General features: G+C 45.0%; 1 protein-coding gene across 1 annotated transcript; it reads right to left on the bottom strand.

Annotated features, from left to right (window-relative positions):
* Positions 1–601: 601 nt before the first annotated feature.
* Positions 602–4628, bottom strand: eomesa (eomesodermin homolog a; the record flags this gene model as incomplete). Its single annotated transcript, XM_084455440.1, has 6 exons — positions 602–1352; positions 1502–1563; positions 1751–1909; positions 2312–2433; positions 3383–3537; positions 3922–4628. 6 exons carry the CDS (start codon positions 4626–4628, stop codon positions 602–604), a joined length of 1956 nt encoding a protein of 651 aa, XP_084311566.1.
* Positions 4629–13330: the final 8702 nt, after the last annotated feature.

Raw genomic sequence — 13330 nt, 5'->3', positions numbered from 1 at the left:
AGATTTGGGATTAAGGTGTGGAATATTTCTCTTAGTAAAAAGTATGTTCCATTTTCCATTAGCAGGTGTTTAATTCAGACTGATTTAAAATTATCAAAACTTCACAGATTCAACACACCAAGATAAATCAGTCTCCGCATCAAATAATGATACAACTTAGGACAAAGTAGACCAGTGCTTTATGAAAAGCTTGTTTTATTACCCATTTCATAACACCTCCATGAAGACAATTTATACAAGATACATCACGTTCTAAAGTGCACAAATACTGTACAACAAAATGACCTCAAATATTACATTTGTAAAAAATTAAAATAAAAAAATAAATGAAACAAAACCAAAAATAAAAAAGGACTGGGGATGACCTTCAAAAACAACCATTTCTCACAATGCATGTGTGTGTTCTGGGGGGGGGGGGGGGGGTGTAGCTGGGCTGGGTAAGTAACCTGTGCTGGGAGCACTAAGCTTTGGCACCTTAGATAAAAGTTAAGAAAAAAAAGCATTTAAAAGAGCGAAAGTAGCTGAGCACTCAACTCATATTAAAAGACCCCATAGAAATAAGATGTTCTTTTTTTCCAATAATAAATACAGCCAGTCTTTTTTAGGGGCTTGTGTAGAAGGCATAGTAGCCCATGCCTTTGGGGTTGGTGTCTTTGTTGAACTCCTCACTGGTCAAATCCTCACACTTGATGGTCGGAGAGTTCTCGGTGCTGGAGCCTCCAGGGGACATCCTGCGCCTCTTGCACACCATGGAATAGACGCCGGAGTCGCTAGAGTCCACCGACTTGAGAGAGTGAGCCATGTCCCCCCAGGTGGAGGAGGCGGTGGGGGTGGTCTCTTCGGGCAGCTTGTCCTTACCAGCCAGCTGGTCATCTGGGAAGGCCGGGGGGCTGGGCCGGGGGGACCAGGGCAGACCCGTGGTCATCTTACGCTGGTAAGTGCCTCTGGGGCCCCAGCCTGCCGCCATGGAGGCAAAGGCAGAGTCGGGGTAGTAGCTGAGGGCGTGGGAGGTCTGGAGGGGCAGGGGCTTGATGCCGTAGGACAGCAGGCTGCTGGCGGAGTAGTCGTTGTCGTATGACAAGTCCAGCTTGTTGGAGCCCGCTTGCTGGACTGGCGTGACGAACCAGCGCTGGGCGGAGGCGGCGGCGTCCTCACTCTGTGGGGACAGGATGCCGTTGGTCTGGGGCACGGCCCGCTCGCCGGCGTAGAAGCGGTTCTGGGGCAGGTTGTTGACGAACTGGTCTTGGAAGAAGGGCTGCATGGCGTAGCGGGCGCCGGGCACGATCTGGTGTGAGCGAGGCGAGTCTGTGGGGGACGGGGTCAGCCGATCGCTCTCTGGGGCAGTGTACATCCTGCAGAGAGAAATACGAAAGAGAGACAGAGATAGATGGATGAGTCACTGTGAGAGACATGCGTGTGGTTTAGTGCAAGAGAAGCTCTAAACCACGCACATGTAGGCTACAGTTTGTGCACAGACTGTAAATCTGCCATGTCAACTTACGAGTCATAGTTATCTCTGAAGCCTTTAGCAAATGGGTTGTGATCAATCTTCAGCTGTGTGATCTGGATATGACAATAAATCAAAATAAGAATTATAGAAAAAGATATACACGTCAAAGCCAACAAACACACGTGACAAGTGTACTGTAGTAGAATATTAAATACATATTTTTTGAGTCCAGGATCCAATGAGCTAAAATAGAGAGATACAAATAAATAAACGGGTATTGACAGTTGGCAAGCAGCTTACATCTGTGTTCTGGTAGGCAGTGACAGCGATGAACTGGTTTTCAGGGAAGGTGAAGGTCTGGGTCTTGGCCTCGCTGCTCATGTCTTCCACCCCATCCTCAGTCACCTCCACAATGTGCAGCCTGGGCTGGTATTTGTGAAGAGACTGCAAGACAATCATCTGCAAAAGAGAAGTGTGAAAGTGATTGCTGTGGTGTGTGTGTGCGAGGCCTTCTGAAGAGTCTAAAGCATTTCCTGTTTGTTTTTTTTAAATTTTGTAACAGTCAACACAGCCGAAAAACAAAATATTAAAAGTCTACCAGTAAGCATTAATTTAATATTTTACCTGCAGCATGCACTTCAAAAGCAAAACATTTTCATGTCTATCATAGATAGTGTTCTTCAAATGTTTTCGGATCTGTTAGTCTTGAATTGTGTTTATTGTGCTGCTGCTGTCGACACTGTCGACACATCTAAGTACAGTATCTATGTAAATACGCTTCAGTAGGCCTATGTAGTATCTATGTAAATGAGATTAGGTTATGTAAATGAGCTTCAGCAGGCCTATGTAGGAAGCTCCTACCTGTGTGTTGTTGTTGTTTGCCCCCTTGTTATTGGTGAGCTTCAGCTTGCCGAAAGAGATCTCCTGTCTCATCCAGTGGGCGCCGGTGTTTGGGGACTCGGGATGAACATACATCTTGTTACCTGATCGAAGGACGAAGAAGCAAAATTCGGGAATCAGGAGGTGTTGAGAGGACGCAAAACACAAATGGTGCATTTAAGAAATTACAGGCCTATTCACATGATCCTTCACATGATCCTCAAAACCAGTGTAACCATTTCGATAGCATGCATAAGTAGGATAATTGTAGCCTAATGATTTGCGTTAAGATTCTTAAGTAACATTTAGGAAAAAAGTATAAATGTATTTGGGGAACATTATTCGTATTGTTTTGCGATAATAGCATACCAAACCTTTTTTCAAATGAATGCATTACCTAGAGGCCTAAAGAAAAAAAGTAAAAATACTAATTACATCAGTTAGCCATGAAAAAAGGCCTACATTAAAATCAGTAGCCTACGAAATATTGTATGAATATTCTATCTTAGAGCCTAACGTCACCTAATTAATACTATTGAAGTTGTGGGTGCTTTGGAGTGACAACGTCAAAACATCAGCTGAAATTATGTGACATTTTTAATTTCAGTCAATAACATCCCAGCAAACACGCAACATCAGGGAGACGTTCAGATAATGTCTTAATAACGTCCGTCGGTCCAGAACCCCATTTGTACGTCTGCTGGACCCCCTCAATATTCAAACGTCTGGCTTGGACCCCTCTAAGACGTCTGTGGACGTGCAAAACGGGTCCAATATGAACCTGAACGTAAAAAAAAACATTCATTCTGGCTCCTAATTGGATGTCTTTGGACGTCCGAAAAAGACAAAAAAGACGTCTAAAATACGTCTTTTAGACTTGTCTTTGCTCAGTGGGATAATACAATAAAGACAAAACGCCCTGTAGGATTATGGGGAACAAGACTCCATTTCTCTTTTAGGTCGAGCCTACTTAAGGTCATGGTAGATGATTCTGATTCTGGTAGATGTCGAGAATTTGCTAAAATAGCTTTCTACACAGGCCAATTTCCTCACCTTGCATGTTGTTGTCAGCTTTCCCACAGGTAACCCACTTTCCTCCCTGAAATCGCCAGTGGTTTGGATCGGCCAATATAACTTCCACAAAGACGTTGTAATGCGCAGTTAGATTGAGTCCGGTGATGTTGAAACTGAGGAATGGAAACATACGCCTGCAGAGATAAAAAGCATAATTCGATGTCTGATTAATTGTAATAAAATTGGCAATAGCCTACACTGCAAACAGTCCCAGAGTCTCCATGCATTTGGCCTCCGTTCATTTATATTAAGATCACATGTGAGAATCAACCGAATTCATTACATTAATATTTGCAGGACCTTGACTGTCAAAACAAACCGAAAATGGTAAATGTTTAAACGAAAAAATATGTTCATGTGCACCCTGTCATGTGCGAAATGCACACAAAATACGTGCGTAAATGTAGGCTACAAATGTGACAGCATTAATAGGAAATAAAAAGGTATAAGTACCGTTTAGAAAGAACAATTACGCTAAAGATCAAAATGCCATTATCATTTCCACTGCATCCGCTTACCTGCCCTGTTTCGTGATGATCATCTCAGTCTGGTGCCGGTGAAACTTGAGCCACAGAGGCCGGTTGCAAAGATAAACTTGAGCCCTCGCCCCCGCTGCCGAGCCCGGGAGGGACATGGAACCAATGCTAGAACCCGTTCCCGGATATGAAGGGTATAGGCACCCTGGACCCTGGCCGAACTGGTAACCACTGCCGAACTGACTCCGACTAGAGCACACGGAGGATGAGAAGCCCGTGGGCGGTAGGACAGATCCGTAATGCAGAGAGGCTGAGTACCTGGATCCATTTGACCCGCTATACACTGTACCCGCCTGTCCTGCGTAAGGGAAGAGGGAACACGTGTTTGCCACGTCGGAGCTCGTCTGAGACGACGAGATAAAATACCTATCTGAACCGAGTTCGTCTATGTTGTATCGCCGGCCACTAGCCAGGTCATCCTCACCGAGGACCGGCGAGCTTTTTCTTCCATCGGGGGCAGATTTAGTCCCGGTAAAGGTGTCCCCTTCTCCCTCACCCATCATGGCGTTTCCCACTCCGCTCAAATATTTCTTGGGACCGTTACTTGATTCGGATTCCGTCCGGTCAACTTCTTGGTATTCAACCTGCGATGACCCCGGGCTGTTATTGGCACTGTCTGACGACGAGAGATTATAAAACGTCTTGGGTAAGTTGATGGATGTGCTGGGAAGAATATTCTCTAGCTGCATTATTTATCAGTAGGCTAGTAAAAACTACAGATGTCAAGGCTCCAAAGACAATCACAACCAAGACGCAACACCACTGGCGCCCTGGTAGGCTATCTGTGCGCGCCCCTCTCCTTCTAACCAATGATGACCTTCTGGTTGTACCTGCGGGTTTTCTCTCAACTCTTGTGATGTGCTCCTGGATTGTTCAAGGGCTCTTATATATGATCGACTTATTCACAGACCCAACACACGACAAGCGTCAGGGGAGGAGCTTTTGGGGATCCATGGAACCAACCATTTCCATGTCCACTGGTCGAACTCGCCTCTATAATTCAATTAGACATTGCCTACCATAATCCATACAAAGTGTTTGAGACAGCCGCTTTAAATTTTTACTCACTTACAAAGTTATTTCAACAACCACTTTTCAGCAATATCTGAGCTGGCCAAACATCTAAATGCGCTCATATGATGGACATTTTCGATAGGCTATAGCCTAATATTAATTACCTTTTCACTTCATTAGCAACTTTTTCTTGACAGCTTGTCTAAAAGATTGAAAATAGCCTACTCCCTCCAACTCACTACCGGATCTGTTCATATTCACAAACGTGAAACTTATTCACGGTACACTGGATAATCTGATCCATTAGTTTGACGCATTTATGACTGCATGCCTTTCGTACATGGCTACTATATGGGCCTTCGCGGGAACTCACCTTTTATCAAGTAAAAACAACAAACCTCTATTTCACTGAAGGCAAATCGATATTTCCACAAACAATTAGGCTACATTGACCTCAATCAGTCCACACGTGCGCGTTTAGGCTTGCCATGTTGATTGGTCGGCTATCCGCTCTTCTTTCATTGCTCGTGTTCGTGTCTGAAGAACTCATCAGATCATGAGTAGGCTTTTCGAGTATGTTAAAATTGAATGAAAAACACAGGTGATATAGCCTAGACTATTAATTTGTGTTCGCTAATGATTAAATGACGAGGAATCGCTCCAGCTCTATGATACCCGTTATGGATCCACTATGAGGTAGACTAAACGCGTGTGGAAACTAAAAAAAGAAAACTCACTGTGAAACTATCACCTGCAGAGGGGTCTTCCCGTGGTTTCAGACATGAAAAAGGTCCATCAAAGCCTCGATGATTATAGCTCTGACGTTCGAGGCTACATAAGGAAAATGCCTTGATCAAGTAAATTGTGTAGCTTTTGGAAATAAATAAACATTAAAAAATATATTATTCACTTAGGTCATTTTAAAAAGTAGCCTCGCATAATAAAGGAAGGGATTACATTTCAGTGTGCATTATCCAATAGTGATTTAATCAAATTGATAGGGTATATGAAAGGGATATGCGATTTTAAGTCCCAAAGGATTGCTCTTCTCCAAGCAAAGTGAGATCGGCCAATTATTTTTCCGTCTGAGGTAACCGCTGATGAAGAACGAAGAGACAGCTTGAGAGAGCAACGGCGTTATCACCGCACACGCCGGTGATAGCCTACCAAAACACATGAGGGGCACCTAGTGGGTGTCCCAAAGAAAAAATGTAGGTCTACGCACGATGTGTTGACAGTGAGAATAGGCTGCCTACCATTGGTAAAATATTAAATTCATTGTCAATAATTTCTGAGATGTGTGCTGATCTTCTGTAATATAATAGCACATCGGCCTGTATAGGTTGGATATTGATGAACATCTAGACCCAGTTATCAAATAGGTTAGTGAAAAAAGAAGCTTTCTACATGCAGCCTATAATAGCCTAAACCCTACATTTCTAAACATAAAACAAATTGGCACACACACACACACCACAAATAAAATCAAACGGACGGATCTTCATTGTCAGCAATTTATGAAATGACCGCTGATCTGTATATATCATATATTTCTATATTTTCTCATTGGATAATGTCGTTTTAGATGTAAGGCTGTATTGGGAAGCATTGAGAAGCAGCAGCCTATTTCACAATTTCACCATGCATGTCATCACAAGGATAGTGCCTTCTAGTGACAACTTGGCAAACACAAATCTCCTAAACCTAATAAATATGCCTATCATGCCTTTACCCCAATTACTTGTTATTATTGTTGTTGTTGTTGTTGTTGTACGTGTGCAGGTAGGCCCCACCTGCAGTGAGAAAAAACACTCCCATTCTCACCTGACCTAATCCCATTATGTTGTGGCGTGTAGAAAAAAGTGCATGTGGCTTTGATAAAAACATACTGCTGAAAACAGGCTTGTTGCTGTAGGTATTTAGGAATGCCCCTTTGCATTGACAGAATGTAGTGTGTGTGTGTGTGTGTGTGTGTGTGTGTGTGTGTGTGTGTGTGTGTGTGTGTGTATGTGTGTGTGTGTGTGAGAGAGAGAGAGAGAGAGAGAGAGACTGGCGTGTCTGAGGGTGAACTGGAAGGCAGGGGTGAGATGAATTTAGGGAGAAGGGGATGGGGATCTGTGAAAGGCCGAGGGAGAGTGCACGCCTGCACGGTTGGAAGCAGATTGGTTTGTGGCATAATGGGAAAATAAAAAGCTGTTTGCTAGACAGTTTGGGGACAGAGGCCATGTGGCACAAGATGTTACTCAAGACCTAAACCCCTCTTCTTACCAGAATATTCCACCCTCCCTCCCATAAGCGTCGATGCACAAAACACTAAATATGTCATGAACTGATTTGACACCCCTCCCTCCTTCCTCTTCACCAAACATCAAATCCTTACAAAATGATGACACTTCAGAGGCAAGCAAGAGGTTAGCTGGGTGAAACAGGGTGACCCGAAATCAATAATTTGCTTTTAGACTGGTGGCGAGGGACTGCCCTAAATGTCCCTTCCTACTCCATGGGTCACAGAGGCTTTGCGGAGGGTACAGAACTTGAAGCAATAATCTGTTATTGTGATAATATAAATTCTAGCATGCACAAGTATTATGACAAACGAGAGAGAGAGAGAGAGAGAGAGTGTTAGAGAGTGGGAGGGCAGGGGTATGCTTATTTTAAATGAAAAGGAACACCGTACTCCCATCCATAACCATGGACAGGGTGGTGGCATTACACCCAAAGATCATTCAGACAAACTCTGATCAAACGCAGACTGGCGAGCTGTGGCTGCTGTCACATCACACTCCCGCACGCAGATAAGACGTGACAGTAAAATATCATTGCGTTCCCGTGCAGCGGTTTTCTTGATTCCAAATCCTTAAGAACCTATCGCAGAGGCACACGGTAGCATCCACCTACTATAGTAATATATTAGCTCTGAAGTCTTCTAGATGGGGAGAAAGAAAAGGCTACAGTGTCTTAGGCAATAAAGGGAAGTCTCGCGATTTCTCAACTGAAAGCTGTCAACACCTCGAAGGTGTAAACTCGCCATACCGCGGTGCGCATTTTATGAGTTGGAGTATGATCAGTAAATTACAATAAATGCATAAGAAAACTATGCAGTTAGAAATAATTATATGTCAACTGACATCCAATTCTTATACTAGTCACTTGCTGTTGCCTATTAGGTTTACGTGATTTGGGAACAGCGCACTGCTTCCCAAACTAGTAATAGTAAAATTCTCTTTACATGAATTATTTCACAACCGATCATTATACTTTACAGCTATGTTTCACAGATGACTGCATGCATGTGGCGAGAAAAACTCGATAAAACAAACAATAAAATCCCAACGCTATCATTTTAATGGACATGGCTTGGAGTTTGTTAGTTTTCCAAAACGACTCCAAAGACACGGATGGCGTTTGAAAGTAGAAAACAAAATAAATGTGATTTATACAGCTGTTATAAATAAACTAATTCCAAATGATGTGGATGTTTAGGTCTACTCGTAAAGGAGCTCCCGTTCTGACCTGTCAGCGTGTTCCTTGACCACCCATAAAAGTCCAAGTGTGTCTGAGATGACCTTCAATGGCTCGGGGCCAGGGGCCGCGCGACAGGGGAAGGGAAGTCTAACCATATTGTTGTCAGAGTAGATAATCAGCAGAGCACATGAAAGGAAAACATTCCAGGTTTTATGGGCCAAGGCGGCTGCTGAAGCCTTTGCTCGAGAGTGAATTCATGTACCCCATTGCAAGGATTAATAACGCAAGTCTCATTAGTGATCCTCGCTACCGAGACCCCTGGCGGGAGGGTGCTGGGAAAAGAACCAACTGCACCGCGCGCCATCCCGAACAGTGTTCCTCCGCAAATCATCATCTTCCTCCTGAGCATTTTTATAGTAAAGAATTTATCTCGCAAATTTCTTAAGTACGCCCCTCAGTATATTTTCCTGTGTGTGTGTGTGTGTGTGTGTGTGTGTGTGTGTGTGTGTGTGTGTGTGTGGATAACAAACATTTAATCAAAGGAATAGTCTTTACGCAACAACAAGTCTTATGTTACAGACTCATGCTGCTGTCTTCAAAGATAGAGACGTGACAGGTTTCATGAATTTCAATTTGAGGACATATTGCTTTCATCAATGTTTATCCTTATGCCTGCTCTCCCCTCAATTTTCCTTGGTGATGAAACAGCAGTGATTTAAATGTCTTGCCTATACAGTATATATTTTTGTAGGATACTTCTTTCAATAAGACTATAAATTATGCACACATTTCTTCAATGACATTTTATGATTACATTTTATAATGCAGTATTCCTGTTTGCTATGTATGTCATTCCAAACGCCACTCTGGCAGAGCAAATTATAATGTAATAGGAATTCCCCCCCCTGCATCTCCAACCTAGACAGCCAGTTTGAGAGGCTGCCCAGGGAATTCTCTGTGGAGACAGCACAATGTAAGTAATCCAGTGTATGAACCTACATTAAAAAACACACCTGAATGCATAAAATCAAAGGAATGCTACTCAAGGTTCAACAGATAAAGCTCATGTATGTCAGGACAGGACAGTCAGGATCATGTTGGCATGTGTGTGCGTGTGCGTGCGTGCGTGCATGTGTGTGTGTGTGCGTGTGTGTGTGTGTGTGTGTGTGTGTGTATGTGTGGAGCAAGGGAGGGAGGGATTATTGTAGTACAGTATATATCTGGGGATACCTGATTATTGTATCATGCATCTGTAGGCTCAATTCTTTGATATGTGGTTTTCAGGGCGCTATGATAATCCACTGTGTAATGTTGAATGTCAGAGGTCTTAGGTGCAGAGCGTGCGTTCATGGAGATACAGTAGGATTGAAGGCATGCAGAAAGACTAGAGTGAATTCCCAAAGGCAAGCTAACATGATTTTTGGATTACTGAGGTGTCACCTACATGGGCCCTTGAGGAAAGGTAGGCCCAGACAGCATAGAGTCTGGGTGAAGGTTTTGAGCTCTCATATGTCAAGATCTACTTTTAAAAACACAATATCAGGAAGGCACCTCCAGATATTAAAAATAAAGTTTGCATTTTGGGAGGTAAACGGCTGTGAACTATCAATTGCTCTTTTGCACTGTGTGACAAGTACAGTCTAAACTTTTAGCAGGATGAGAGACTTACGTTAATGAGCTGGTGTTGATTAGCTCCGGGTGCTGTTTCTGTATGCTTCGTAATGTCGCACTGAGATGCTACAGTGTGGATGTGTCTTTTTAGAACTACGTGTCAGTGTTCACTTTCTTCTAAAAGTTGTCCCCCGCGAATATGTGGCTAGTTTATGGACTCAGGTAAATGCTGATTTTGACACTTGTGCTCAGTTCACCCACCCTTCCACTCCTCTAAGAGAATCAAAACACAGAACCCGGGGCTCGTGACATCAAAGTGGATGGCAGCTCTCTGCCCCCAGTCTCACCCTCCTCCCCACTTTCCCTTCAACCTTTGTTGACCCATTTCTCCCTCCATCTCCTGCCTCAGAAACACCAGAGGAATCGACATGAGGGGCCGAGCAAATTGGCAGGTGCTAAAAGTTTGACAGCGTCGGCTGGAGATATGTGTTCTGTGGAACGTGAGGCGTGAGGGGGGGTTTTGGGGGGGGGGGGTGTATCGACTCGGCATCAAGCCCCTCCAGCAGGCGGCCTGGGTGGGGTAGGGTGGTGGGCGCGGGGGGGGGGGGGGGGGGGTGGACAACAGCCTTGCACTTCCAGCGAGTCCCATCCACCAAGACGGGGGAGTACAGCTCCGCCCGCGGTCCTTCATCCCACAAGCACTATTACGGCTGAACAAGGTGGGCTTTTATCACATCGCCAACCCTGACTCAGAAACTGCATTTCGGGGAGCCTTCCCCCCCGCCCTCCCCTCTCGGACAAGGAACACAAACAGATTTACACCACTGGAGTATTCTGCCCCTGCCTTCCTGCCCGCCTGCCTCGGAGTGTGCTTAAATCAGTGAGTCAGAAGTGAGAATGTCGAGTTTTAACACTTCTTTCTCCCGGTATGAAAGCTTCTAGAGGGACGCAGAGGAAAGCCATAACCGACTGCAGAGGCTTACGCTGGCACGAGGGGAGGAGGGAGGGAGGCTATGTAGACATGTTTAATGGCTTAAGGCTGACCCCATGGTGAAGCTATACAATTGCCTAGGGACCTCCAGGCCTCTGTGGGGAGGGAGGGGGGGCTCACTCAGAATACCAGACATGGCTCTCCGTGCACTTCACTGTCAATCAGAGCAAATGTGTCAACCACATGACAATTTTTTTGCAATATAAATATCAGAAAAATGTATTTCTCCTGAACGACTGAATAATTAATCCCATTGTTTAAGAAAACGCTTTCATTATTATGAAGGAACGCACCCAGTGACGGGAAGCAATTAGCAGACCACAGAATGCTCTTGTATTAAAACATTCCCTGCAATTTGGCAGCTGCGCGTTTTAGATGTACTGGATCGAGCCACAGACACACACACACAGGCGCACACACGTGCTCGTATATGCACACAGTCAGGGACCTGTGTGCAGCGGACCCCTCCAATATTGAACCGATGGCGCAGGCCTTTTCTCTGTATTTACATGCAAATGGTCTACAACAGTCTGTGTCCTCCTTGGGCCATACTGTCCCTCCAGCCGGCTGATGGGGGCAGGGGGGAACAGGCAGAGGGCTGGTCGTCAGATGGAGGGGACTGCATCAGATGGGCTCTTGTGTCTCTGGAGCCAAAGCACCAAAAGGAGAGCCTGGCAGTCGCTGGAACAGCAGGGACTCCCACATACAGCGTGCCGCGCGGCCTGTAGCGCCACAGCACGTCCAGGGATGGCCTAGCCTGCCGCCTGGAGAGCGGGAGACGGCGTGCGGAGCGAGGAGCTCGGCCCGCCTTTGGCCGAACACACGCGATGAGACCACCACAGTGGAAGAATAAGCAGAATAAGACTGAGAGCGGACGTTATCCAAGGGGCTGGAGAAGACTGACTCAAAGTTTGGTCACAGTACAACTCTGTGTGTGTGTGTGTGTGCGTGCGTGTGTGTGTGTGTGTGTGTGTGTGTGTGTGTGGTGGGGGGGTGGTGGGAGTGTTAGGTGTGAATGAGAGTATGCTAGAATGAAGCAATAACTCATGAGAGAGTGTGGTATATGGCCAATATACCACGGGTTGTGCTGCAGTCATAGCCGTCGACCAGCACAACCCATAGTATATTGGCCATACCACAACCCTCGAGTGAGTTATTGCTTTTATAGTTCCTAAAACTATCACGTTGCTATGGAGTTTCAAAGTGACGAACAATGATCCCTAGCAACCAAACTAATACTCCTGACCAACCTAGCTAGCCATGAACGAAATGTAGCCTACCTTTGCTGTGCAACTGCGAGTTGCAAAAGTGGTGATGATAAACCAGAGTGGTAGGCTACAGGACGGATAGAACAACTCAAAATTGACATTGAATGTTTCAATTTTTCTTGAGGAGAAGCCGTAATGTAACCAACAGACCATTACACAATGGAACTAACGTCTTTACAGGCAGTAATAATTTTAACATAGAACGATAAAGAGGCTTTGCCCGTGGTATATCGTGCCATATACAACAGCTCTTAACCAATCAGATTGCGAGGTCAGAACTACCGGTTGTATAATGGTAGACGAACAACCACAGTCTGGACTTCTCTGAAGTGAGTAACAGTACAGTACAGTACAGTACGGTAGCTGGCGGTGAGAAGCGCCTGAGCCACTGTGGTACAGAGGAGCGAGCAGACACACACAGGGAGGATGACAGATAGACAGCCTCTGTTGTGGGTTTGGATCGTCTGTCTAGTGTTTAACGCGTCCTTCTGTGCTGACTGGTTAGACGTGGTGGAGGTCTACACACATGGACCAAACATTCTCTCTGTCTGTCGGAGAGAGGAAGGGAGAGAGAGAGAGAGAGAGAGAGAGAGAGAACCATTGCTTCATCAGGGAGAGATTAATCTGATGTCTCTGGACCCAGACCTGGTGCTGCATATTCTGTCTCGAAAATCTGTGGTATTGTATGGTAACCATCAACAACCCCCCCCCATTTCTTTCACGTACTGTACGTACACTCACACACATACACACACACACACACACAAACACACACACACACACACAATGTATCAACACACGTGGTATAGATGCAGTGTTCATGGAGGAAATTGTAACATGAGGTCAATCTCATCGAATAGCTGGATGTAAGGTTGAATCTTGACGTTTCAATCTCATGTTCAGGTTTGACTGAAAATGTTTTGCTGACAGATGGACAAATACAACCAGCCCTGTTGGCCTTGACATTCTCCTAACCATATGGCACTAAGGGTACCACAGTGCAACAGTTCAATAGATTTTGCCTATAGGCCAACAACATTTA

The sequence above is a fragment of the Borostomias antarcticus genome (assembly GCF_949987555.1).
Source record: "Borostomias antarcticus genome assembly, chromosome: 21".
Lineage (NCBI taxonomy): Eukaryota > Metazoa > Chordata > Actinopteri > Stomiiformes > Stomiidae > Borostomias > Borostomias antarcticus.
The sequence above is the reverse complement of the archived record's forward strand: the minus strand, read 5'-3'. Positions and strand labels throughout refer to the sequence as shown.